General features: G+C 39.1%; 1 protein-coding gene across 2 annotated transcripts in view; it reads right to left on the reverse strand.

Moving 5' to 3' along the window:
* Window positions 1-24,890, reverse strand: part of adka (adenosine kinase a) — a 169,200-nt gene that overhangs the window by 59,707 nt on the left and 84,603 nt on the right. For both annotated transcript variants that reach the window (XM_067420883.1, XM_067420884.1), the window contains exon 6: window positions 22,157-22,265. In XM_067420883.1, the coding sequence (XP_067276984.1) occupies window positions 22,157-22,265 (109 nt within the window). The remainder of the gene's footprint in view (window positions 1-22,156; window positions 22,266-24,890) is intronic.

The following is a 24,890-nucleotide window of genomic DNA, read 5'->3' on the forward strand; positions in this document are numbered from 1 at the left end:
ATCTTTACAAGATTAATGATTTAACAAATTCGATCGGTCCAGTTCTCAACTTTACCTCACTGACCCCAAATTAAACTTAATAAAAAAAAAAAAAGAAATATCAGTATGTATATGTCAATGTCAGTATGTATGCAAGTGTATGTGTCTATGTGTATGTATGTGTATACATTTATATGCTTTTCAAGATATTAAATATTTTATGAAAAGTATCTTGAAAGGTCTAGCCCCCATTTAATTTAACTACAAAGAAAGAAAGAGTGATTCTTTAAAACTACATTTAAATTATTATTATTTTCTTTTTGTTCCACTGAAAAAAAGAATTGGTTGAGGGTGAAAACACCTTGAAACAACTTGCGGATGATATCTCGGATGACACAAAATCCCCTTTAAAAATCAAGATAATGTCCAAGAGTCTATGTTTGGTAACCATGACGGCCTGCGACCCGGATAACAACCTCATCCTGAGGATATTATAAATGCCTTTGTAATAAAGAGAACACTTAGTGCCACTGCTCTGACAGAGCCACCTGACTTGCGTGTTAAAAAGCAGTCCTCAGCCAGCTGTCTAAAGGAATGAGAATCTAAAAAAAATTCCTGTCTGGAAAAAGAAGGGGAAAAAACTCTCGTCCTTTTCTGGCCCAGTAATGACTTTCAATGGGAATAAGAACACTTAAAAGAGGAATACTTCCTCTTGATTTTAACGTGCAGTCATATTGAAGCAGGCGGTGAGTTTTCTGGAGTGATAAGGGCTTAGCCAATGTAATCCTCACAGGCACTTGGCCTTATCTCTCCTGCAAGGAAAAAGGGAAACTTTCTGCCTTTTTCAAAAGGCAACAGTGGTCCAACGAGAGGCTTCAACTGTATGGTTTTCTTCCTGCAGCTTGACAGAAGGACTTGCAATAAACTCCATCCTCACAACTTACAAGCACGCTTGAAAAAAAATAAGACATCCTACAGTAAGAAAAACAAAAATGGCAAACATTCTGTGCTGAACCTTTTAATATGAAATGGCAGAAAGTTACAATCTCCATTACAGCTTCACAGGAACAACGAGGGCAGTGTTACACCAGTGCAAAAGAAACCTGACGGTGTGTTGATAAGAGCTGATCAATCACCACTGATTCATCAAGGCTGCTTGAGAAACTGTGAGGAACAGAGCGGCTGACAACTCCGAGTTGACAGACAACTCCTCGACAATCTTTTATGTGGGGCAGCGGCTTCACTTGGCTGACCTTTGGCATTAAATATTAAAACAAGTGCAGTGAACAAGGGAGGATATGGCTTACAGCTTCACCCTTCAAAGTGACGACACTACATGTGAAACAGAGCCGAGAGGAGAGCGAATCAACTGTCAAAGTCACATCAGAAGGGCCTGTTACATGTCGAGCGTCACTTCTCTACAAGCGTGTCACTCTGCCCTCACGGGCACAAACATCTCTGTGTTCTCAATTCAATTGTGCCACTAACAGGGAAATATGTTGCATAATACCATCGTGCTACCCAAATAATGTGCAAATATTTGTTCAAAGCTACCTCTCTATGGCAAAAAGATCACATGGATCTGCTCTCCAACGGATACAAAGAAAAAGAAAAGAGGAAAAGAAACATATGACAGGGAGGAGAAATTTGTTATTTTTTTAATGATAAACTCTCAGTGTATTTGAAGTATCTTTATAACATTGATATTTCACCACAACAAATAATTACGCTTTAGAGAAGCATGTCCAGAAGCACTATATTTTCTGAAAATGTAGGAGTAAAAATATATTCAGGCTGAAAAAACTTTAGGAACTTACCAATGGGTTAAATTGCTTAAAAAATAAGTGTCAGTAAAATAAAAAAATAAAAAAATCATTCCACAAGGATGCATTTAACTAGCCTAGAAATCTAGACAAACCCTAGACAAAAATATCTTGTAGTCTGAACCAGGCATTAAACGTTACATTTTGTTGTTATTTTGACCAAACAGCCACTGTAGCCGATATAGGATAAAAAAGGTTTAAATTAATAACAGCATGATTCCATACTGTTATGACTGATCCTTGTTTATGAAAACCAATGAAAAGGTTACAACCAGTTTTAAATACATTCATTATATCAGACAGTTTAAAAATGATTCACACAAACTGAACAACAAACGGAACAGCCTCTAACAAAGTTTTTGCCACTGAAGTTTAAATCAGAGAAGTTATTTAAATACTACCTTAATACGGCCAAATAAAAAGCTCATTAAAATTACAGTGGTAAAAACAATGTTGATTAAACCATTAATGCAAATACAATGAACAAAATGATGAAACAACGCACTTGTTTTTGCCCTGATTTTTCATTAGCTGAACTCAAAGATCTAAGACTTTTTCTGTGTACACAAAAGACTGTCTTCTCTAAAATATTATTGACAAATCTGTTTAATCTGTGTTAGGGTGCGTTCACACATGTAGTTTGGTTAGTTTGGTCCGGACCAAAAAACAAAAACAAAACATAATAGTCCTGGTCCGCTTAGCGTTCACACGGGCATTTTTAACAGCTAACCTAAAGTTACCGAACCAAAGGCATAGGGAGACGGTAACAACCTGATTGGTCGGCTTATATGACGTAGGAGCTCGCTTACCGAACATTCAAAACAATGCGGTGTGCGGATTACACGCGCGGGCATTTTATTCGTGTACATATGGCATTTTTTTTTTACCAGAGAACTCATGAAGAGCTCATGAAATGTTCAAAACATTCAAAACAACGCTGTGTTCTGGATTAAACGCGATCATTTTATGTGTGTACATATGGCATTATTTTTTTACCAGAGAACTCATGAAGAGCTCATGAAATGCTCAAAACATTCAAAACAACGGTGTGCGCTGGATTAAACGCGATCATTTTATGCGTGTACATGTGGCATTAGTTTTACCCGCTGAGAACTCATGAAGAGCTCATTAAATGTTCAAAACATTCAAAACAGCAGCAGGATTTCCTCCGTTGTGCAGAAAAGAGACGGCCGTTCTGTCGTCTGTACCTGCTAATAATGGGCAACACAGGAACTTTGATGAGAAGAGCCAGGTATGCTTTTTGTGTGTTTTTTCTAGCATTTTCCGAAACATGCTCGTCTGACCAAATATTGATGAGGCTCTTCCTCGTTGCTCCACGTTTGCCCTCTAACGTTAAAGTAACTCATTTTGGATACACCGATCTTTCCGCGTCGTCAAATCAGCTGCATTATGCGTCGCATCTTGTGACATTATACGTCCAGTCTTTGGTCCGTGTTGCGTTCATATATCAATCGAACCGCACCAGAGTTCGTTTAGAAGCTGACCAAGACCCATCTTTTTAGCGGTCTCGGTCCGCTTGTTTGGTGCGCACCAGGGTTCGGATGGCAGCGTTCACATATGTTCAAATGAACCGCACTAACCGAGCAACCGCACCAGGGTTCGTTTTAATCGAACCAAACATGACAAGTGTGAACGCACCCTTAGTGAGCACTTCTCCTTTGCTAAGGTAATCCATCCACCTCACAGGTGTGAATTATCAAGATGCTGATTAGATAGCATGATTATTGCACAGGTGTGCCATAGGCTGGCCACAATAAAAGGCCACTCTAAAATGTGCAGGTTTAATGTATCGGGGGTCCGAAAACCAGTCAGCATCTGGTGTGACTACCACAGTGCAACACATCTCCTTCGCATAGAGTTGATCAGATTGTTGATTGTGGCCTGTGAAATGTTGGTCCACTCCTCTTCAATGGCCGTGTGAAGTTGTTGAATATTGACCTGAAGTGGAACACGCTGTTGAGGACGCCGATCCAGAGCATCCCAAACAATCAATGTGCAGAAAACTAATTACATTAATGAAATTAGATTATCTGCATGCATAATCAACTTTAATTACATTCTGTACACTGTATTACACATTTCGTAAGACCATGGTCATCACACCATAGGGGTAGCATAATTTTACGCAAAACAAAGGTGATTTGTGATAGACACACCACATAGATTCCCTCATGGACTGCCTCCATTCGTAAAGTCCCTCAACAGCTTGAATTGTAGTTTGTTTGTATACAGTGATCCTCATGGTAATGTCCCTGCAGATTAAAGATCTGAAAACATTTCTCCCTTGGGTCTAGCTCATATTACTCTTCTGTAGCTACATTTTCTTGTCAAAATTGTGTCAGTGCTTCTGGTGTACACACAAACAAATGATACCACCTGTGCTGCTATAGGAAACTGATCTCAGAGCAAAATCCTTTTAAAAAGGTCCCTGGCAGACAGGGAGAGCTAGTGAAAACAGGGCTTCTCTTTCTGTCACATTATCTCCCTCTCTCAACACTGAAGGGTTCATCAAAGACTTGTCATACTGATTTCAGAGCCACTGATCAGCGTGCGATTCCTTCCTCTAATCTAATTGTGCCACAAAATGGAAATCATCAGAGCCAATTTAACAGCCCCGACTCGAAGTACAAGCACATACATCCGCTTCCCCCTTCATTCATCTGCACAAGTACATCTGCCTGGTTTAGACTCCTCCACTCAAAGGGTTACTAATTGGAGCCTGAATCCCATGATGGCTATGCTTTTTACCAGGAAAGAGAGGGGGAGGGCAGGAGAGGGCAGAATTGGTGGGGATGAGACGCACAAGCAAACACTTCCTGCTTTTCTTAAATGAAAGCCCCAGCTTGCCGTTGTAGGAATGGCACGCATCTGTCCAGCGTGGGTTATGAGTGGGGACCATCATCATCAGTGGATCCCAAGTCATCTTACAGACATCTGCCATTGACACTTATAAATAGCACAGCAACAGGTGGGCCATTCCCAGAGTATGTTGCATGTTTCATTGTTGCATGTTCACATGACAATTTATGTGATATTTATACCACTGAGTATTTCACAATCTGCTTAGTTACTGGGATTTTCCACGCACAACCATTTCTAAGGTTTACAAAGAATGTTGTAAAAAGGGAAAAACATCCAGTATGCGGCAGTCCTGTGGGCGAAACTGCCTTGATGCTGCTAGAGGTCAGAGGAGAATGGACCGACTGATTGAAGCAGATAGAAGAGCAACTTTGACTGAAATAACCACTCGTTATAACCGAGGTATGCAGCAAAGCATTTGTGAAGCCAAAACATGCACAACCTTGAGGCGGATGGGCTACAACAGCAGAAGACCCCACCGGGTACCACTCATCTCCACTACAAATAGGAAAAAGAGTCTACAATTTGCACAAGCTCGCCAAAATTGGACAGTTGAAGACTGGAAAAATGTTGCCTGGTCTGATGAGTCTCGATTTCTGTTGAGACATTCAGATGGTAGAGTCAGAATTTGACATAAACAGAATAAGAGCATGGATCCATCATGCCTTGTTACGAACTGTGCAGGCTGGTGGTGGGGGTGTAATGTTGTGTTTTCTTGGCACACTTTAGGCCCCTTAGTGCCAATTGGGCATTGTTTAAATGCCACGGCCTACCTGAACATTGTTTCTGACCATCTCCATTCCTTTATGACCACCATGCACCCATCCTCTGATCTGATGGCTACTTCCAACAGAATAATGCACCAGGTCACAAAGCTCGAATCATTTCAAATTGGCTTCTTAAACATGACAATGAGTTCACTGTACTAAAATGGCCCCACAGTCACCAGATCTCAACCCAATAGAGCATCTTTGGGATGTGGTGGAACAGGAGCTTCGTGCCCTGGATGTGCATCCCACAAATCTCCATCAATTGCAAGATGCTATCCTACCAATATGGGCCAAAAATTCTAAGCTTTCTAATGCTTTCAGCACCTTGTTGAATCAATGCCACGTAGAATTAAGGCAGTTCTGAAGGTGAAAGGGGGTCAAACAGTATTAGTATGGTGTTCCTAATAATCCTATAGGTGAGTATGTGTGTGTCTGTGTGTGCGTGATATTATATATATATATATAAAACTTTCAAATGTGTTTGTGTGTGTAAACGTAAATACTTGTCATCAAATTGAATTCAAAACACCACATTTTGTAATATGGAGAATTTTTTTTTTTTTTTTTTAGCATGATCCAGGTGTTTGCAAAACTTATTATAGGCTAAGGTCTGGCCTTTGAATGATCAAAAATGTATATAACCTGCAGTGGCTTGAGACTTCTTGTAACTCGAACAAGCGACATTTTCAGAAGGCAAACACGGTAAGCTGTTAGTTGACCACATCCTGGCTGACAGTGTGCAAAGCTGAGTAAGTTTAGCTGTGAGCAGGACAGCGCAGGGCTGGGCGGTGTTTATTACTGTGCTAACATGGTCTGTGGTTTCGAAACATGCGAAATAATGTGTTAGAAAGAAGCCTGCAGTTGCCACGGCATTATTAGGCCTCGGCGATGCAGAGCGTGTGCATGTTACATTAAGGTTAACGCGAGATCAAGAGGGGTTTAATAAGCTGTAGCATCTGTGATTTGCCATGAAATTGAATACATTTATAAAAGGTAATGCTGAAGTAGAAATTGCTGCTGATTAATTGGAATGCTGTGTAATGTGAATACAAAATGGAATCAAAAGTAATTTCCTGCGTTATTTATCAGTCAATAATGTCAGGCGCACAGTCGGCTCATTAAGCGAGTATGACATGATGGGGAGGAAAGAAAACTCCCTCGTTCCACTCCGCCATGAATCCAAACAAACAGGCCATTTATTACGGGGGCAGAAATTGATTGTTTTTCGAGAGAAGCTCACTGCATCAATCCAGTAGTGATATTTTCCGAGGGAGAGAAAGGAGCTGTCTCCCGCCGCTATTCCCCAGCGCTCTGTCGCGGCTAAGCTGCTTAATCATGATAACCCATAGTAAATGTTTTTGCTTTTCCAGACACATTATCTACTTTACAGATGAGAAATCTGGTTTCATGGATTAAGAGCGATGCCATAACAGGAAATACTTGTGGGGTTAACCTTGCCTGATGGCTTCAAAGCCAGCCTGTTAATTCAAACTACTTCCTGAGCCCAAAAGATAAGACTCACACAGAAGAGAAGACAGAGCTGGTCTGTGTGTGTGTTAAGTGCAGAAAGAAAAGAAAAAAAAAAGAGGGGAAAAAAAAGGGGGGGGGGTAGATGACTATGGGTGAAAAACGTTTACTTTCTTGACTTATTTGGATGTTTTTCAAAAAGGCAAAAGGAAATGTATATATACAGTGAGGAAAATAAGCATTTGAACAGCCTGCAATTTTGCAAGTTCTCCTACTTGGAAATCATGGAGGGGTCTGAAATTATCATCGTAGGTGCATGTCCACTGTGAAAGACGCAATCTAAAAATAAATAAATAAATACAGAAATCACAATATATGATTTTTTAAACTATTTATTGTATGATACAGCTGCAAATAAGTATTTGCACACCTGTCTATCAGCTAGAATTCTGACCCTCAAAGACCTGTTGGTCTGCCTTTAAAATGTCCACCTCCACTCCATTTATTATCCTAACTTAGAGGCACCTGTTTGAGGTTGTTAGCTGCATAAAGATACCTGTCCACCCCATACAATCAGTAAGAATCCAACTACTAACATAGCCAAGACCAAAGAACTGTCCAATGCTCTACAGGGAAATTGCCAAGCAGCTTGGTGAAAAAAGGTCCACTGTTGGAGCAATCATTAGAAAATGGAAGAAGCTAAACATAACTGTCAATCTCCCTCGGACTGGGGCTCCATGCAAGATCTCACCTCGTGGGGTCTCAATGATTCTAAGAAAGGTGAGAAATCAGCCTAGAACTACACAGGAGGAGATGGTCAATGACCGGAAAAGAGCTGGGATCACCCTTTCCAAGGTTACTGTTGGTAATACACTAAGACATAATGGTTTGAAATCATGCATGGCACGGAAGGTTCCCCTGCTTAAACCAGCACATGTCCAGGCCCATCTTAAGTTTGCCAATAACCATTTGGATGATCCAGAGGAGTCAAGGGAGAATGTCATGTAATCAGATGAGACCAAATTAGAACTTTTTGGTCATAATTCCACCAAATGTGTTTGGAGGAAGAAGAATGATGAGTACCATCCCAAGAACATCATCCCTACTGTGAAGCATGGGGGTGGTAGCATCATGCTAAGGGGGTGTTTTTCTGCACATGGGACAGGGCGACTACACTGTATTAAGAAGAGGATGACCGGGGCCATGTATTGCGAGATTTCCTGGAACAACCACCTTCCCTCAGATAGAGCATTGAAGATGGGTCAAGGCTGGGTCTTCCAACATGACAATGAACCGAAGCACACAGCCAGGATAACCAAGGAGTGGCTCTGTAAGAAGCATATCAAGGTTCTGGTGTGGGCTGGCCAGTCTCCAGACCTAAACCCAATAGAGAATCTTTGGAGGTAGCTCAAACGCCACGATTCTCAGCTACAGGCCAGAAACCTGACTGATCTAGAGAAGATCTGTGTGGAGGAGTGGGCCAAAATCCCTCCTGCAGTGTGTGCAAACCTGGTGAAAAACTACAGGAAGCGTTTGACCTCTGTAATTGCAAACAAAGGCTACTGTATCAAATATTAACATTGATTTTCAGGGGCTCAAATACTTATTTGCAGCTGTATCATACAAATAAATAGTTTACCTTATTTAATAAATAGCACCTGAGATTAAAATTTCCGACACCTCCATGATTTCTAAGTGGGAGAACTTGCAAAATAGCAGGGTGTTCAAATACTTAATTTCCTCACTGTATATATATTAGGGCCGGGACTCGATTAAAAAAAATGAATCTAATTAATTAGAGGCTTTGTAATTAATTAATCTAAATCAATCGCATTTTAATTGCATATAAATATTTGACCTGAGAACAATGAGAAGTAATTTTTCACATTTTTAGTATGCCATTGAAAAATGACTAAATACATAAGCTTAATCAACAAAATATTTATTTCAGTCCAGCAGACCAGTGCAATGTTTGCCATTAAGTGTAGCAAAAGCATATTTGTTATATTTGAGGCTCGATGTGCTGCGGTGATACGCAAATTCCTTGTTGTATAGCTTGCACACAACCATGCTCTTGTCAACGCTTCCATCCTTTCGTTTTTTAAAACAAAATATCCCATCCACGGGGGCCAAGCAAAGCGGCCTCATCAGCTTCTTCGTTCATGTTCACTATGGTTTGTTGTTGTCGTGACTCGTGAGCGCTAGTTGGTGTTCCAGTATAATCGGTCCGTCGAAACTCATTCATTGAAAAGCGTTCCTCAGTGCAAAAATAAGTGTGGTTAAAATTGTTATTTATTTTTTTGCGTAATTAATTAAAACCTTAAAGTCCCGTAATTAATTAATCTTATTTAACGCATTAAAGTCCCGGCCCTAATATATATATATATATATATATATATATATATATATATATATATATATATATATATATATATATATATATATATATAAGGGCCGGGACTTTAACATACATATATATACGTACAGACACAGAGAGAAAATAAGCAAATGAAATGTATCTCTTAACTAACCGCCTAGCATTGAAGGTAGTAAATAATTAACCAATCATTCAAATAGGCTACTGGTTTGTAAGAGAGCATAACTACACTTCATTACCTACTGTGTGGCAAAAGACTTTTATACACTACTTTTAGTTTTTTTTTGTAATTAAGAAAATAATTCAGATTTTTTTTTTTTTAAATTGATCAAGTGTCACAGTAAATACATTTTTAATAATAATAAAAAAAAACTTTCCATTTCAAAATAAATGTTGTTCTTTTGAACTATCCATTCATCAAAGAATACTAAAAATCCTATATCAAGGTCATGTGTCATGTAACTTGGCGAGCATAAGATAATTATTTAAAATACACCCATCCCAAACCTTTGAACGGTAGTGTATATTATGTCACTAAATTTCACCATTTAATATCTTAGGACATTTCAGAAATCTGTTGCATCATAATTCATTTAAAACAACGTGTTAAAGCGCTGCTAATTAACTCGAGCTTATCTGAGAATCCTACACCATTTCAAACACTTTTATTGACAACACGTGTTTTTCGCCTTAAATTAGATCCATTTCAAAACTAACAGTGTTATTAAAAATCAAAAAAAGGAAATGAAAAAGAAGAAAAGACTTCTTTCTGAGAAAGATCCTAGGGCAGAAATGCCCCCGCATCACATCCTGATGTGCATATACCCACCAGCTGCGCTGCTTCAAACTCATATTGAAGCGTATCGTGAAGCCTGCAGCCTTGATCCAGCTCTGTTCTCATTAATGGAGCTGTTTGAATATTCATGCAGCGGAGCACTGGAAACTCCAGAGCCATCCACAGCACCCAAAACTGTGGGGAATTCAGCACTTACCATTAACAGGCCTAATAAAAGCACCACGCCTCCGCGATTGTTATGGGTAATTCTAAGCACTCATTAGTATTTCTGTGTGAAAAGTATAAGAAAGTGCTAATTTATTAATATAATTAAATTCTATACAATAAATGTGTATTGTCATGGAATTAATAATACCTACTGGTGGAAAATATGCTTAACTAAGAGAAAATAACCCTTTTAATATCATGTAACGTCAATAAGAAGACGTGATTTAATTCAATAGCAGTCCCTGCTCTCATGAAGGATGATCTGTTGAATCCTTTAATGGATACGACTGGCATCTGAGATACTGATAGACTCAAGCATACAGATCGGAGCGGGAATCTTGTCCTTTCAGATTAACTTATTCACCCACTTCCTCATCATATCCTCTTTTGCTCTTCCTGTTCAATGAATCACATCTTCCAGCAAACCACAGATGATGAGCCCATCATGAAGCACTTCACGACGTCACCTTGTTATGTCACAGGCTAATAGTTCTTTTAATAGTTTCTTGTCAGTGGCTCCATAAATAGGAACAAGACAGTCTGCGATGCTAAGAGGTCCTGTTATAGGGTAAATACTTTACGGTTTTCCATTACAATACATGGGTGTTTCTAAACTATGAGCATTATGAACTTTGGAAAATAAATGCTCTCTGTCAAAACTGGACAAAAGTACAGCTTGATTGGAAATGATGCACAAAAATAATTTACCTTGATTTTTCTGTATTTTCTACTACATTAAATATCATACTTGTTAAACAATTACAGACATTTTTCAAAAAAAAAAAATGTTTTAAAGAAATGTGTTGTGGACAAAAAGTGTGAAAATGTGATTAAGTATAAATTAATCTGAGCAAGACAAACAAGTCTGACATTTTATTTCAAAATGTCCAATATGTAATTTCCCTTCCAACCGTGTCAGTCATATTTACAATATAAATATATTTAATAAATCATTTTTTATAATGGGTTTCCATAGTTTGTGATTGAAAGTTGGAGTTTGGTTCAAGAGTAAAACCATGAAATCTCTACATACTAGACATTTGCTAAAAATATTGAAATAAATGATAAAGGTAAAACATTTCAAAAAGCATTTTAAAGTGACCGTCATAAAACAAAATAAAAAATGACCTTTCTAAACTAACCTCTGGAACATTTAAGCTAAAGTTAAAAGAAACACCCAAATACAATTTTGATTTAAACCTCTTACATCAAGCTTTTTGCTTTAAATGTTTAGTCAAAAGGAAAGATCACGTAAATGAAGGTCAGATGACGACCTACATGTATTTGCAACTCACTGCTCTGCAACTCACTGCTCTTAACAAGTATGCTACAGCATTTCCTAAACATGACCACAGCATCCAGCCAGGAGGCTTAAGGCCACGGATATGGATGAAGCATGTCTTGTTTATATGAGGGTGTGTGTGTGTGGGGTGGGGATGTACAGCTGCATTGCTGTTGCTTTTTTCAGCAGGTGCCCTGGAGGCTGGATGATGGGCCTTAGCCAGGTGTGCCAGGTTTCAGCCAAAAAAACAACTTGATTTGAAAACAATATACAAATAAATCAGAGGCCGCTTGTTAACATCATAGACCAGTGGAAAGCAAATGGAAAAAAATATATAACTCAGGCCTAAGACATTTCATGTTTCACCGAGCATGCTTCCAAACATGTCTCATAAAAAGATTTTACAGGACTAGAAAAAAAATTATAAAGCCAAACACAAGAAAAGGTAAAAGAATATTTAGGTGTTTGGTATATATGCTTACAAAAAGCTGAAATATACCCACCCACAAACGAGCTCGGGTGTGCAAGAGAAAAATAACCTACAACCTATATTTCTTTCTGGAAAAACCTCTGCGCTGTCTGAAAAACGACATGCAAGCGGGTCCACATTCAAGCTCTAGACAGACAAGGAGGAAGGGATTTGCGTAAATGTGCACATCATTACCCATCTACAATTGCAGGTGATGTAAAACGAGCAATCGCTCTGAGAGAAGTGCGAATCCCTCCTTACCCGATCCCCCGCTCTTGACATCTGCTCTATGCCCAAACATCTGCATAGTGTTACTCCAACTCTTCTCACACACATAGCTGGGATCTGCCAACCCAACCGCCGCCGCTAATAAATGACGAGGTGTATTGTGGCTTTGAAGGAAACTTTATCTCTTCTTTTTGGGGCCCCAAAAGTGCTCATAAATCTTAGGAAAAGACAATATTAAGCATACCACAGACTTTTAGCCGTACAAACATGGGTGAAAAGAAGTTCAGGGTAATATCGTCTCACTTAGCTAACCTCTGTATTGGGCGCCAAGGCACTGATCGTCTCAAGGAAAGGACTTTAAATAAATTGGAGAATGAGATCAATAGTAAGAGATATAGTCAATGTCACTTAGCATTTAAAAGATTCACCATGCTTCGAAACCACTGCCTCATTCAGATAGATCTCAGCATGTACTTGATACAGTATTTAACACTCTGTGATATTTTATTGATCCTGTCATATCGGCAAAACCATCCCGCTCTCGCTCTCGGATCTGTGTAGTAATGTGTGAGTCTCAATGCTCGACGCATTAAAAAACAATCAGCTGCAACTCGGGTGTCTCTGCACTTCATCTACTCTCAGAAATTTCACGGCCGTGGCACATGAATGTTTCAGCTGGAGTGTCTGGTAGATCAGCGATCCCGTGTCTGAGGTGGCGTGAAGGAGGGGTTTCTCAGAGCCGGGTAACTAACCCTTAACAAGAGGCCTGGAGACCTCCAGCGGTATCCACTTATCATCTCTAAATATTAGCCTGACCTCTCAGCCAGTCGCTTCCTCCCCGGGGGCAGACAGGAAGAGGGGTTTCCATTGGCTGTGGAGAGCACTCCGTCGGATCAAACGTTGATCTAACACGCGACTCCACGAGGCTTTGATCGTTTCGAGTCCTATTCAGTGACAGGAAAGGATTGTGTTTGAAGGAGGTTTACGGCAATGAGCGTGAGAGTGTGTGTACACTTTAGAGGCATCGACTGTGCTTGAGTGCTGTTCCTCTGAGTGTGTGCATTTACTGGAACTTTTGGAGAGCACTTGCTTTTCTTAAAATGTCCTTGCAAATGTAGAAAAAACCTGCTGGTCTCATCTGTGCAAAATAGGAATTTAATGGTCAATAATTTTTCAAATGTAAAAAAATACAATATTAAAAATAAAAATAAAATCATACTGACCCCAAAATTTTGAATGACTGTACAGTAACACAAAATAGTAATTGATGTATGCAGTGACTAAATGAGACTAAAACTTAAAATCACGTCACAGGAGATGCCATAACTTCACATTATAACACCCGACCCACATGCACTTCGCTAATGATGCTTCAATTATACTGCAAACATGCCTCCACCGGGTATATAGCCTCCTATCCCCAACCAGCACAAATGCCTTCGTGATTTGCAGCAAATTAGACACATGGCAAATAATACCTAACTGGCTGCTGTTGTGTTTGCACTATGCATACATAAATGAATTGGTAAAAGGGGGGAGCGGGGCTAATGGTTAAGATGCAACGTGCGTATAATTGTACAATTAGGCTCTTATCATCATGTAGGACCTCACCATTACTGACTGCTATTAAAGAAAAATAATAAAACGGTAAACAGATCATAAGTGGAATTTTATTGCTAGGTGAAATTGATAGATTTATTTAGCAAGGGTTCATGATTAATTTCGGCTCTTCCTTAGTATAGCAGTCTGGGCCACAAAATACATCCGCTGTAAACATTAGAAACACATGGACAATCTTTGGTTGGCCACTCTCTCTTACTTATTGGGGCTGGAAATACTGTAACCCTAGCCAAAAATAAAATAAAATAAATAAATAAATAAATAAAAATACACGAAAAAGGTTGAAAAACGTGAGTCGGTGTTAATGGTTTTAAATATTATATTTATATATTTAATAATATAGTTATATAGAAATTAACATGTTATTTTTGACAATCCTAAATATATTATTATGAAATATCATGCCTATAAATATATTATAATTATATTATATATATATTATAAAATATAATAAATAAATTATAAAATACAATACATATAATATAATTAATATAAGAAATATATATATATAAAAAAGAAATATACAACATAAGTGCACATAACTCACCTAAAGGATTATTAGGAACACCTGTTCAATTTCTCATTAATGCAATTATCTAATCAACCAATCACATGCCAATTGCTTCAATCCATTTAGGGGTGTGGTCCTGGTCAAGACAATCTCCTGAACTCCAAACTGAATGTCAGAATGGGAAAGAAAGGTGATTTCAGCAATTTTGAGCGTGGCATGGTTGTTGGTGCAAGACGGGCCGGAGTTTTCCTAGGGTTTTAGAACACAACCATTTCTAGGGTTTACAAAGAATGGCGTGAAAAGGGAAAAACATCCAGTATGTGGCACTCCTGTGAGCGAAAATGCCTTGTTGATGAGGTCAGAGGAGAATGGGCCGACTGATTCAAGCTGATAGAAGAGCAACTGAAATAACCACTCGTTACAACGAAGGTATGCAGCAAAGCATTTGTGAAGCCACAACACGCACAACCTTACGGCGGATGGGCTACAACAGCAGAAGACCATACCGGGTACCACTCATCTCCACTACAAATAGGAAAAAGAGGCTACAATTTGCACAAGCTCACCAAAATTGGACAGTTGAAGACTGGAAAAATGTTTCCTGGTCTGATGAGTCTCGATTTCTGTTCAGATGGTAGAGTCAGAATTTGGCATAAACAGAATGAGGCTGATGGCTACTTCCAGCAGGATAATGCACCATGTCACAAAGCTTGAATCATTTCATATTTTGGTTTCTTGAACATGACAATGAGTTCACTGCACTAAAATGGCCCCACACTCACCAGATCTCAACCCAATTGAGCATCTTTGGGATGTGGTGGAATGGGAGCTTCGTTCCCTGGATGTGCCACACAAATCCCACAAATCTCCATCAACTGCAAGATGCTATCCTATCAATATGAGCCAACATTTCTAAAGAATGCTTTCAGCACCTTGTTGAATCAAAGCTACGTAGAATTAAGGCAGTTCTGAAAGCAAAAGGGGGTCAGACACAGTATTAGTATGGTGTCCTAATAGTCCTTTAGTAAGTGTGTGTGTATATATATATATATATATATATATATAAAAACATTTCTAGTCCTAGTATTGCCTACTAAAATATTAGTATTGTGACAACTCTAGTAAGCAGCACTATTTAAATTTCATCTCACAATCCACCATAGTGACCAGCCTGCAGTGACGGGGCGGCTGCCAGTCATTTTCTTTCCCTAACTAGCTGGATTTGCATTGTGTGATCTTTCTGGGTGGAATTGAGAGGGGTGGGTGGGGGGATACAGTTTGGCGGGCAGCTGACGCCAGATTCAGCTCAAGGTCAGCAGGAGGGCTGCCTGACTGTGAGCGTGTGTGTGTGTGTGTGTGTGTGTGTGTGTGTGTGTGTGTGTGTGTGTGTGAGCAAAAGCAGCAATACCTACGTGGGAGGGATGGCATTGCGAGTCACCTCGCTGAAATCATCGGCAGAGCCCTTGTGAACGAGGTGTCATTATGAGTATGAAATACAACCAACCCCCAACCCGGTGCCCAATTTTGTTGCCAGGGAACTCTGATGTCTGATTGGTGAAAAAAAGGAAGAGGAAAAAACAGAGGGAGAGGGTGATAGAGAGAGAGAGGGAGAGGGTGATAGAGAGAGAGAGGGTGAGGGGAGAGAGAGAGAGAGAGAGAGAGAGAGAGAGAGAGAGAGAGAGAGAGAGAGAGAGAGAGAGAGAGAGAGAGAGAGAGAGAGAGAGAGAGAGAGAGAGAGAGAGAGAGAGAGAGAATAATGCCACTTCAGGGTGTAGGCTGCCATACTGCTTGCTGTATCAGTTAATGGTTTCTCTCTCCTGCTCTGCTGACAGTATTTTAGACGTAGCTCAACCTGCTTTGTGTGCACCATAGCACTTACAGGTCTGAAAGCTCATGCTAGGCAAATGCACAATGTGAAAAGTGAGCTATAGATAGTGTTAGAAGCAAAAACAGACAGAGAGAGAGAATGAGTGTTTCTTTTTCACAGGTGACACTTTCTTTCAAGGCTTCCTCCACAGCACAGCCACATCCTCTCCGGACGAAGCATCCACTCAGTGGAACTGGCACACGCCTGCAAGTGTCAAGAGCCCCTCTTTTATATCCCTGGGCTATTCTAGAACCATCTGCAGATGGGGCCTCTGAGGCCCATTGGACCCCGCTTTTAATTATCTTCATCTCTCTTACACTTCACCACACCCCGTTTCTATTTCCTCCCTCCCTCTTAATGCATATACGTACACACCTTTTACGGGGGGAAATTGCTCCTGTGTCTTTAAGAGAATGGTTGTATGTGGGTGCCTTCAGAGAATGCTTGTTCACTCACAGCAGAGACAAATGACATGCTGAGGTTAATGCTCAGGTGTAATACACAACAAATTTTAGCTTTCATGTTTATGATGAGAAGGATGGTTTAAAGGGATAGTACACTTAAAAAGTATCATTCGGTGATCATTTACTAGCTTACCTTTTAAATGCTTTTTGAATACATTTTTTTTTAAACGACTCAATTGAAATAAATCTAAATAAACTGATCATTTATTTGAATAATTACTTGCATAATATAATATAGGCTCCATATAATTGCTTCAATTTTATTATTTATGATGAAAAGGACGATTTAAAGGGACAGTAATCCTAAAAATGCTGTAAACATTTACTCACCCTTATGTTGCCCCAGTTTATTTTTTGCGTGGAAAAGAAAAGGAAATATTTAGTGGAATGTGCACTCTTTTTGCATACAATGAGCATGTATGAGGACTAGAGATAGTTGTGAAAAAGAGCAATTCAGCCGCTGTGCTAAATATCTTCTTCAACATAAAGGGGAGAAATTGATGACAGAAGTACATTTAAAACTATTCCTTTAAAAGACATTTTGACCATATTTTCAAATTCCAATTAAAATCAGAAGAGAATAAACGCAATCCATGCCACAACTGGCCCTGTGAATGTGCTCAGCCTCTGAAATCCATCTCCATTTTTGGTGTGTGTGTTTTTTGCAGCTCTGTTCCTGTCTCTCATTACTGCTCACTGAAGAACACTCTGCCTCAGGATTCTGATTTCCTAGCAACAGCCTGCCACCAAACATTTGGCACAAGTTCAACACCCCTCCCTCCGTCATCTTCCCTCCCCTCTTTCTCTTCTCCAGTGAAAAATGGCTGTTCTGCTTGCATGCTGTCCTCTGCCATGCCACGGTGGCAGAGAGGCACGCTGCCCGGCCCGGCCCGAGCCTCTATTAACTCTCCTCTCGTCCAATTGCACCCTTCGGTAGTGGGCACACTGGGAGTTGGAGGAAGGCATCATTAATCAGTGCTTTACCGCACAAACTCCCTCACGCTAATCTGATTTACAGATGAATGAAACGGAGGAAAGAGGGAGGGGAGCAGAAGAAATGAGGGGAACAACAATCGAGAGCATTGCTGTTAATATTTACAGAGCTTGAAAGGCGGCACAGTATTGATATTTCCCAAACACTCTGGTTGGGATTTGTTCTAACCTCTAACACTAAGTATTAGTGAATTAAGTAGAACTCCTCCAATTAATTTAGCCCAAACTACATAAAGAGTAAATTCAAACACCTGTGTGTTGATAATTTCAGCTTTACTGCTGTAAACTAGATGAGGTGAGGTAGTCTGATAATGTTCATATTATTTTTAATTGCTTAAAATTACTTAAATCAAAATATAGATAAATAAAATGTATACAATAAAATAGATAGAATATAAAAAAACACAAATATATTTATATACAAATACTATATAATATCTAGTAATATAATTATAAGTGTATGAATATGAATATACACGCATACACACGCACACACACACACAGAGCCTGTTTAGATTTCCTTACAGAATCATTACATTGGTTGTTTCATCCTTGCATATATTTATTTTTAATTATTTATAAAATCGCCCTTACACTTTATAGAGCCTGTGCGTTGACTGAGCATGAAGGCATGAGCTAAATGTCAATACAACATACAAGCACAAAAAAGACATTTATGCAGAAGCAAAGCATAACAAAAGCCTAAGCAAAGACTTCATTTCACACATCTGTGCCACTATTATTCTAATGCCTTGCAAGCATTGGTATTTCCTTCAGGAAATGCATATCTAGACTCTCAATAGAACACCATCAGGGTAAATTAAAATCAATCCCTGAGGTTAAAGTGAGCGAGTTGCATGGTTTCATGTTCACACAGGGATGTCTTCCACTCCGAACACAAGGTCAATGGAGATTACCGCTCAAGGAGGCCTCCCTTATCACTGCACAGAAGCATGCCACAGTGCATTAAGTGGAAATGGCGCTGGATGGTCTCCACTCAGCCCTCTTTAAAAAACAATCTCAGCAAAATGCACCGTGGAGGACTATCGAGCAGACCTCTGCACTCACGATTCACAATATGTCCTTGTTTACCATTAAATGAGTAAATCTAGCTGGTTACCGAGAGGTGCTTAGGTGGAAAATGGAGCAACCCTGATTGATACCATGATACGGTACAATTTTAGGGCCATGACTTCATAAATAGCAGATAAGAATTCTGGCAGTGGACTGGGGTGCCGTAACAATGTGCTCTCTCATAATGTCAAGGGAGCTATGAGAGAATCTGACCAGATCTGAAGTAGTCTAGTGTAAGAGCCCTCTAAGGGGGTGGACTGAGGATTGACCACCACTGTATTGTGATCTCACAGATGGGCTCAAACAGTTGCCAATTACATGGCAATTACATATTTGCACAGCTACAAATGATAAATCCAGCCTAACTCACTACAAACCCAGCCAACATATTTGCATTTTAAATGAACTGGGATTTAATTCATCACTTTTAAGCCCAAGACCCAAAATGTGGATTCATTATAGTTTCGGGGGTATTACTATACATTTCCTGTTTCGATCCTGATTCACCAATTCTTTGTTTGACTCAATAAGTGTTAAATAAAAACCAAGTTAGTAAAATAGCATCAAGTTATCATTACTTCCAGTAATTGCATGTTTTAATATTTGTTGAAAGACATACCAACAGATAGACAGAGACAGATATACCAACAGATAGACAGACAGATATGGAAAATATAATAATATTCGTGTTAAAATATTAACTTCATGCAAATGTATTAACCATTCAGATGTATCTAATGTATCACAGCCCATTACCTAATGTTAACAAATAAAAACTTTTTATTATAATAATGTTTTATTAAATGTTGAAATTAACATTAACTAAGACTAATAAATCCAGTAGAAGACTCCATTAAACTGACAAATTGAAAATCTTACTCGGTGAAGGACCTACTTCCTCTTTAGTAGCACATCAAATTTATAAAATGCCACAAACTAAGAAGTGCTGAGGGAACACATCCGCATTAGAAGTATAGTTATGCATGTTCTCGTTTGTTTGTTTTGTTTGTGCAATGCTTTGGCAACATGTACCTAAGTGTGTCATGCCAATAAAGCAATATGAACTGAATTGAGAGAGAGAGCGAGAGAGAGAGAGAGAGAGAGAGAGAGAGAGAGAGAGAGAGAGAGAGAGAGAGAGAGAGAGAGAGAGAGAGAGAGAGACAGATGTGGCTTGATGCATAACAAGGACAGACTGGCTGGTGCCACAGCCTGTGATGGTTATATGGAAGAGGAAATCGCTTACATAATCCTGCGTCAGTCGAATACAGAGACTCCCAGATAACAAGAAGGACTACGAACAAGAGCACTCAGTTTATTTGATCAATCGGCCTGTTTTCAGTTTCTCAGTTCAAACAATCAAGATCTGACGCCCAGCCAAAATAAGCACTGGAGGTCCCGTCTCAGAAACAAGTGCATGTAGAACAAAGAGGAAGTCCGTAGAGACTATGACCGTGGAGAACTTGGTTGGTGCTCCTGCTGCGTTCAAGCCGGCTCCCTTAGGGACCTGGTCCATCTCTACTTGCTCACTTGCTGAGACCAGGGGCAGAATTCAGGAATGGTCGCTCCACCATTAAGGTGGGAGAAGATCTACTCCAGTAATGAACTTTCTCTAGTCGGATAATCAATTCTCACACTTCTCGACTATCACCGGGCTGCCTCTGGCCAGAAAGAGAGTGAGCGGGAACAAGAAAAATGGAGGGCTGGAGTGGCTGTGCAGCTTGGCCAAATGCATTAAACATGTCGGTAGAGTAGAGACATGGAGAAACTGCTATCACAACCCAGGTTTGGAGCTGTGGAGGAAAAACAAGCCTGCTCGCTGGGACGCTCAACACTCCAATCTCAGCTGAAATTTGAGCCTCGGACAAACTGAGCAGGGCATCACAACAGAAACCATCACCTCTCCCTCAGGATCGCTGTCAGACAAGCACTACCGAAAAGCCTAGGCTGACAAAATGGGGACAAGACTTTCAATAAACACTGGAATGTGCTTGCTCGTTCGCTTTCTTTCTCTGCCAGTGAGGACAGCCATTCATCCAAGGGCATGACTTGATGCAAGAAGCAACAGCAACAACAAAGAAGCAACAGCGACAACAAGCCAATGAAGCGACGGAGCCATCAGCGCACTTTCCCATCAACGTTGGCGTATTCAGTCAAGTTCGAAAACATAAAGGCCGTCAACACACAACGGCTCCTCAATATTCATGTATAGCCTCGAGCTTCCCATTCACCAAACGACTGTGATGAAAAACGTTTAATCAGGGACAAAAATGATTTGATTAGAGTGTCACATTACAATGGCTGCCAAATTGAGCTTCAAAGACTGACTCCTGCTTCGAGGTTAATCACAGTCCTACAATACAGGTATTCAACAAATGATGTCAGAGTCCGTGTGGATGCTAGACCTTCCCTCAATGAATGGAGCTTACAGCAGGTACAGACCCACATGGAGAGCCATCCCAATCACATTTGCAATGGCTCATTAACAATAAGGTCAGAGTGTAATGGGGTCGCTCGTTTCACACCAACCTTGATTACCGGTAATTACGAGCAGCGGCTTTTTGCATCTATCTCTTCTCACAGTGTGTACTCAGAATTAACCAGCACAGTTGACTGACGGAGCGGACAAGCACTTAGACAAACTTGTTTTTTCAAGGGCTTTAGGTGCATGCAGTAAATGTAAGCATCGGTCTAACCGATGACCTTCAGAGTGAGTCATTCCGCCCCCTCGTGACCTGTCGATCTCTAGACTATCACAGGCCAAAGAGCACGCTGCGGCATGCCGACCGACTTCATTCCATGGCTTGCAGTACTAGTTATGGCCCTTCAGGACTTCATGCCTCGACGCATTGCAGGGTTTGGAAAAGAAATTACATACTCTAGATGACAATGTTTCTACCATTAGATCACACTCAAAAAAAAACTAAACAAAGGCCCGGTTTCCCAAACAGGGATTAGACTAAACCAGGATTAGGCTTTAGTGCAACTAGGGCATTTAAGTAGCTTTTATAAACGTGCCCTAGAAAGAAAAAAAAAAACATTACTGGTGTGCATCTTGAGACAAAACAATGGCACTGACATATTTTAAGAAGTACCATTGCAAGTTGCTTTCAGTTAAAACATAACATGCATTTTAGTCTAGGACTAGCTTAAGCTTTGTCTGTGACACCGGAGGCAAATTTCATATCCTTCATCAAGAGAAAAAAGTTGCACCCGTAGCAATCTAAAAGCTTGGTTTAAAAAAAGAATAAGCAAACTCCCGAAAACTTGAAAAAATGAATTTAACACTTTGCATCACATGGTGACACACTGCAAAAAAGGCGAAAGTGTGAAGAGAGGCATTTCTACTTACAGCGATGTAGTAAACTTGGGCTTTCTCAACAAGCTTCCAGTTCTCCTCCAGATCGAGGTGTTTCTCTTTTTTGTAGCAATTAGCAGCAGCCAGATTTGCAACAAGAGACCTAACAGTACAAAAGCACAAAACTACAGTAAATTTACCTGTCAGAGTATAAATTGAAGTCAAGATTATAAACAAATCATTTGCAGAGTAAGCCATTATTTTCCAGCAATTTTATTTGGAATATTACCTAAAAGGATATATAAAATGATACACAGTACATAAATAATATAATTAGCACTGGGGAAAAATGTTTTTCGTGATTAAACGCATCCAACACATACACGCATGTATATATTTAAGAAAATTGTTATATTTTTATTAAAAGATAAATTATACAGTATACATGCAAATATTTATTAAATATATGCATGCATGTGTAGGTATTTATATACACAATACATATAAAAACATACATTTTTATATACATAATTATAACATACATTTCATCTACATCTACTATATTCAGAAATGTATTCTATACATTTCTGAAACACACAAATGTGTAAATAAAATATATTACAAAAAAAATTATGTATATGTATTATGTTTTGTGATGGGGTCATGTGAAACTGTGAAAATGCTGGTGTGCATCTAAAGGGGCCAGTAAAAAAAGAAGAAGAAGAAAAAAAAAGCTAGATAAATTGCCCAGGAAGATAGAAAACGACCAGTTAAATACCTAAATAAAATGTTTCAGAATTTTTTTCTCCAGAAGGTTTTGGAGCAAAATTGTATCTTTAAATTATCATCATTATATGACCCAAGGCCACTGTCTATTTCTCATAAAACCAATGCCCATTTCCTATACTTAAATGGCTTTATATGAAAGAAACCACATAAAGCAGTAGAGAAACCAACTCTATCTTCAGGGTGATTGTGTAAATTATGTAGCTCCTTGAAAACGTGCTACTGCTGCTGTAACTTTGTAAATTGCTGTAGGCAGAATAAGGCTAACATATGGACTATAGTTTTCTAAACAGCTGCTTTGTGTCAGCTCTGCCAGAATTAAATATCAACACACTTTTTTCTTTATTTCTCTTCTTTTTATTTAAGTGCAAATGCCTTACAAGACCTTTCCCATAAATAAATGAACAAACAAATCAATAATGCAGGAGAACTGCAAACGTCCACCGGGACTGCTGTTTCTCCATTAACCTCCCGGTGGTCCTCGTATCAACAAAAACAACTAATTCCACTTTGAAAAACAACCAGTCTCATTATTCACTTGTTACTGAGAGGATGCGGTCCCAACAGGCCAGCCGCTACAATGAAGCAGCATTAGCCTTACAGAAGAAGCACTGCTATGCACAGTCAGGCCACAAATGAGAATCAATAGACCTGCGGTTATGGCTTTTGCAGGAAAAGTGAAGAGCTTTGATAGAAATGGCAACATTTATGAACAGGTGCATGCTTGTAAAAAGGGTTCAAGAAAACATAAATGTAAAATCAAGAAACCAGAAATATGTACACACAGATTTTCATGTAGCAGAAAAAAAGGCAATATAAAAATCCTACAATTATTTTAAAGGGGTCCTCTTCACATTTTCATCTTGATAATGTTGCTGTTTGAGCATTAAAAAGGTCTGCAAAGTAACAAACCACAAAGCTCACTCTATGTCTGTAAGCACTTTTTCTGAACGCCTTGATTGGAGTGTCCCGTTTTCTTCGGGGAATGTAAAAGTCACAATTTACCTCTTTTAAATAATTCCCGAATAAGGCATACATGAAAATAAAAGGGGGCAAGGCTAGTTGGGTTAGTAGTGTGTTGTCATGATGTCCAAAAGCCTTTTTTTTTTTTCAACCCCTGCACAAGTCACAGTTACAAAGGTGGTTCGGGTTCATCATTGGACTCTGACTCAAACTCATACAGCAAAACTGATGCCATATTTAGCGTAGTTACAGTAGAGATTAAAGTGACTCAGGAACCTTTCTAATTTGATTTTTTTTTAAGAATAATAATAATTAAATGTATTGAATGTTAGTTGTAAATGTAGACATTACAACATTCTATTGTACAGAAAAAAGATGAAAAAAAAAGTATATTCATTTTTAACTTTAAAGATTTCACTTAATAGAGTTAAAATTACTGCTTATAAAAGATTAACTTGAGTGAGTGAATGGTAGTTTATAGCAAAATAGGGGATAATTAATTAATATGCGTTAACGCATTTGATTTTTTTTTCAGTTTACAATTTTTTTAACGGAATTATTGCAGTGTCTGTTTTTTTGTCATTGTATGGCTAGCATTACAATATACCACGCTCTTAGCTTTTGAACCATTCAAGTGCAACAAGACAAAAGAGATGTCTCAATGTTTTCTCACACAGATGTCTCAATGTTTGCTCAGAAAGAACAGTATCGTGCGGACAGACAGCACACCATAGTTCTCTTTCTTTCTTTTTTTCTCTCGCTTGAACAAACAATACCACAGAATTATGCCAAAATTATATTATTTGTCGATTATCTTCATGAGAACAATCTTAAGAATTAAATTAAGTCTTAAATTAACAAAAAAAGGGACATGTGTGACAGATCCGTGTCACGTTTGGCAGCAGCAGATCTTAAGGTGACAGCAGCCTAATAAACCAGTCTCTATGATTCTGTCATTAATGTTAATCAAACAAAGGGAACAGAACATTTCTCACTGCTCTCGACTAAAGAACTTTTGTAGCTTTAATAAGGATTAATC

The sequence above is a fragment of the Pseudorasbora parva genome, chromosome 17 (assembly GCF_024679245.1).
Source record: "Pseudorasbora parva isolate DD20220531a chromosome 17, ASM2467924v1, whole genome shotgun sequence".
Taxonomy (NCBI): Eukaryota; Metazoa; Chordata; class Actinopteri; order Cypriniformes; family Gobionidae; genus Pseudorasbora; species Pseudorasbora parva.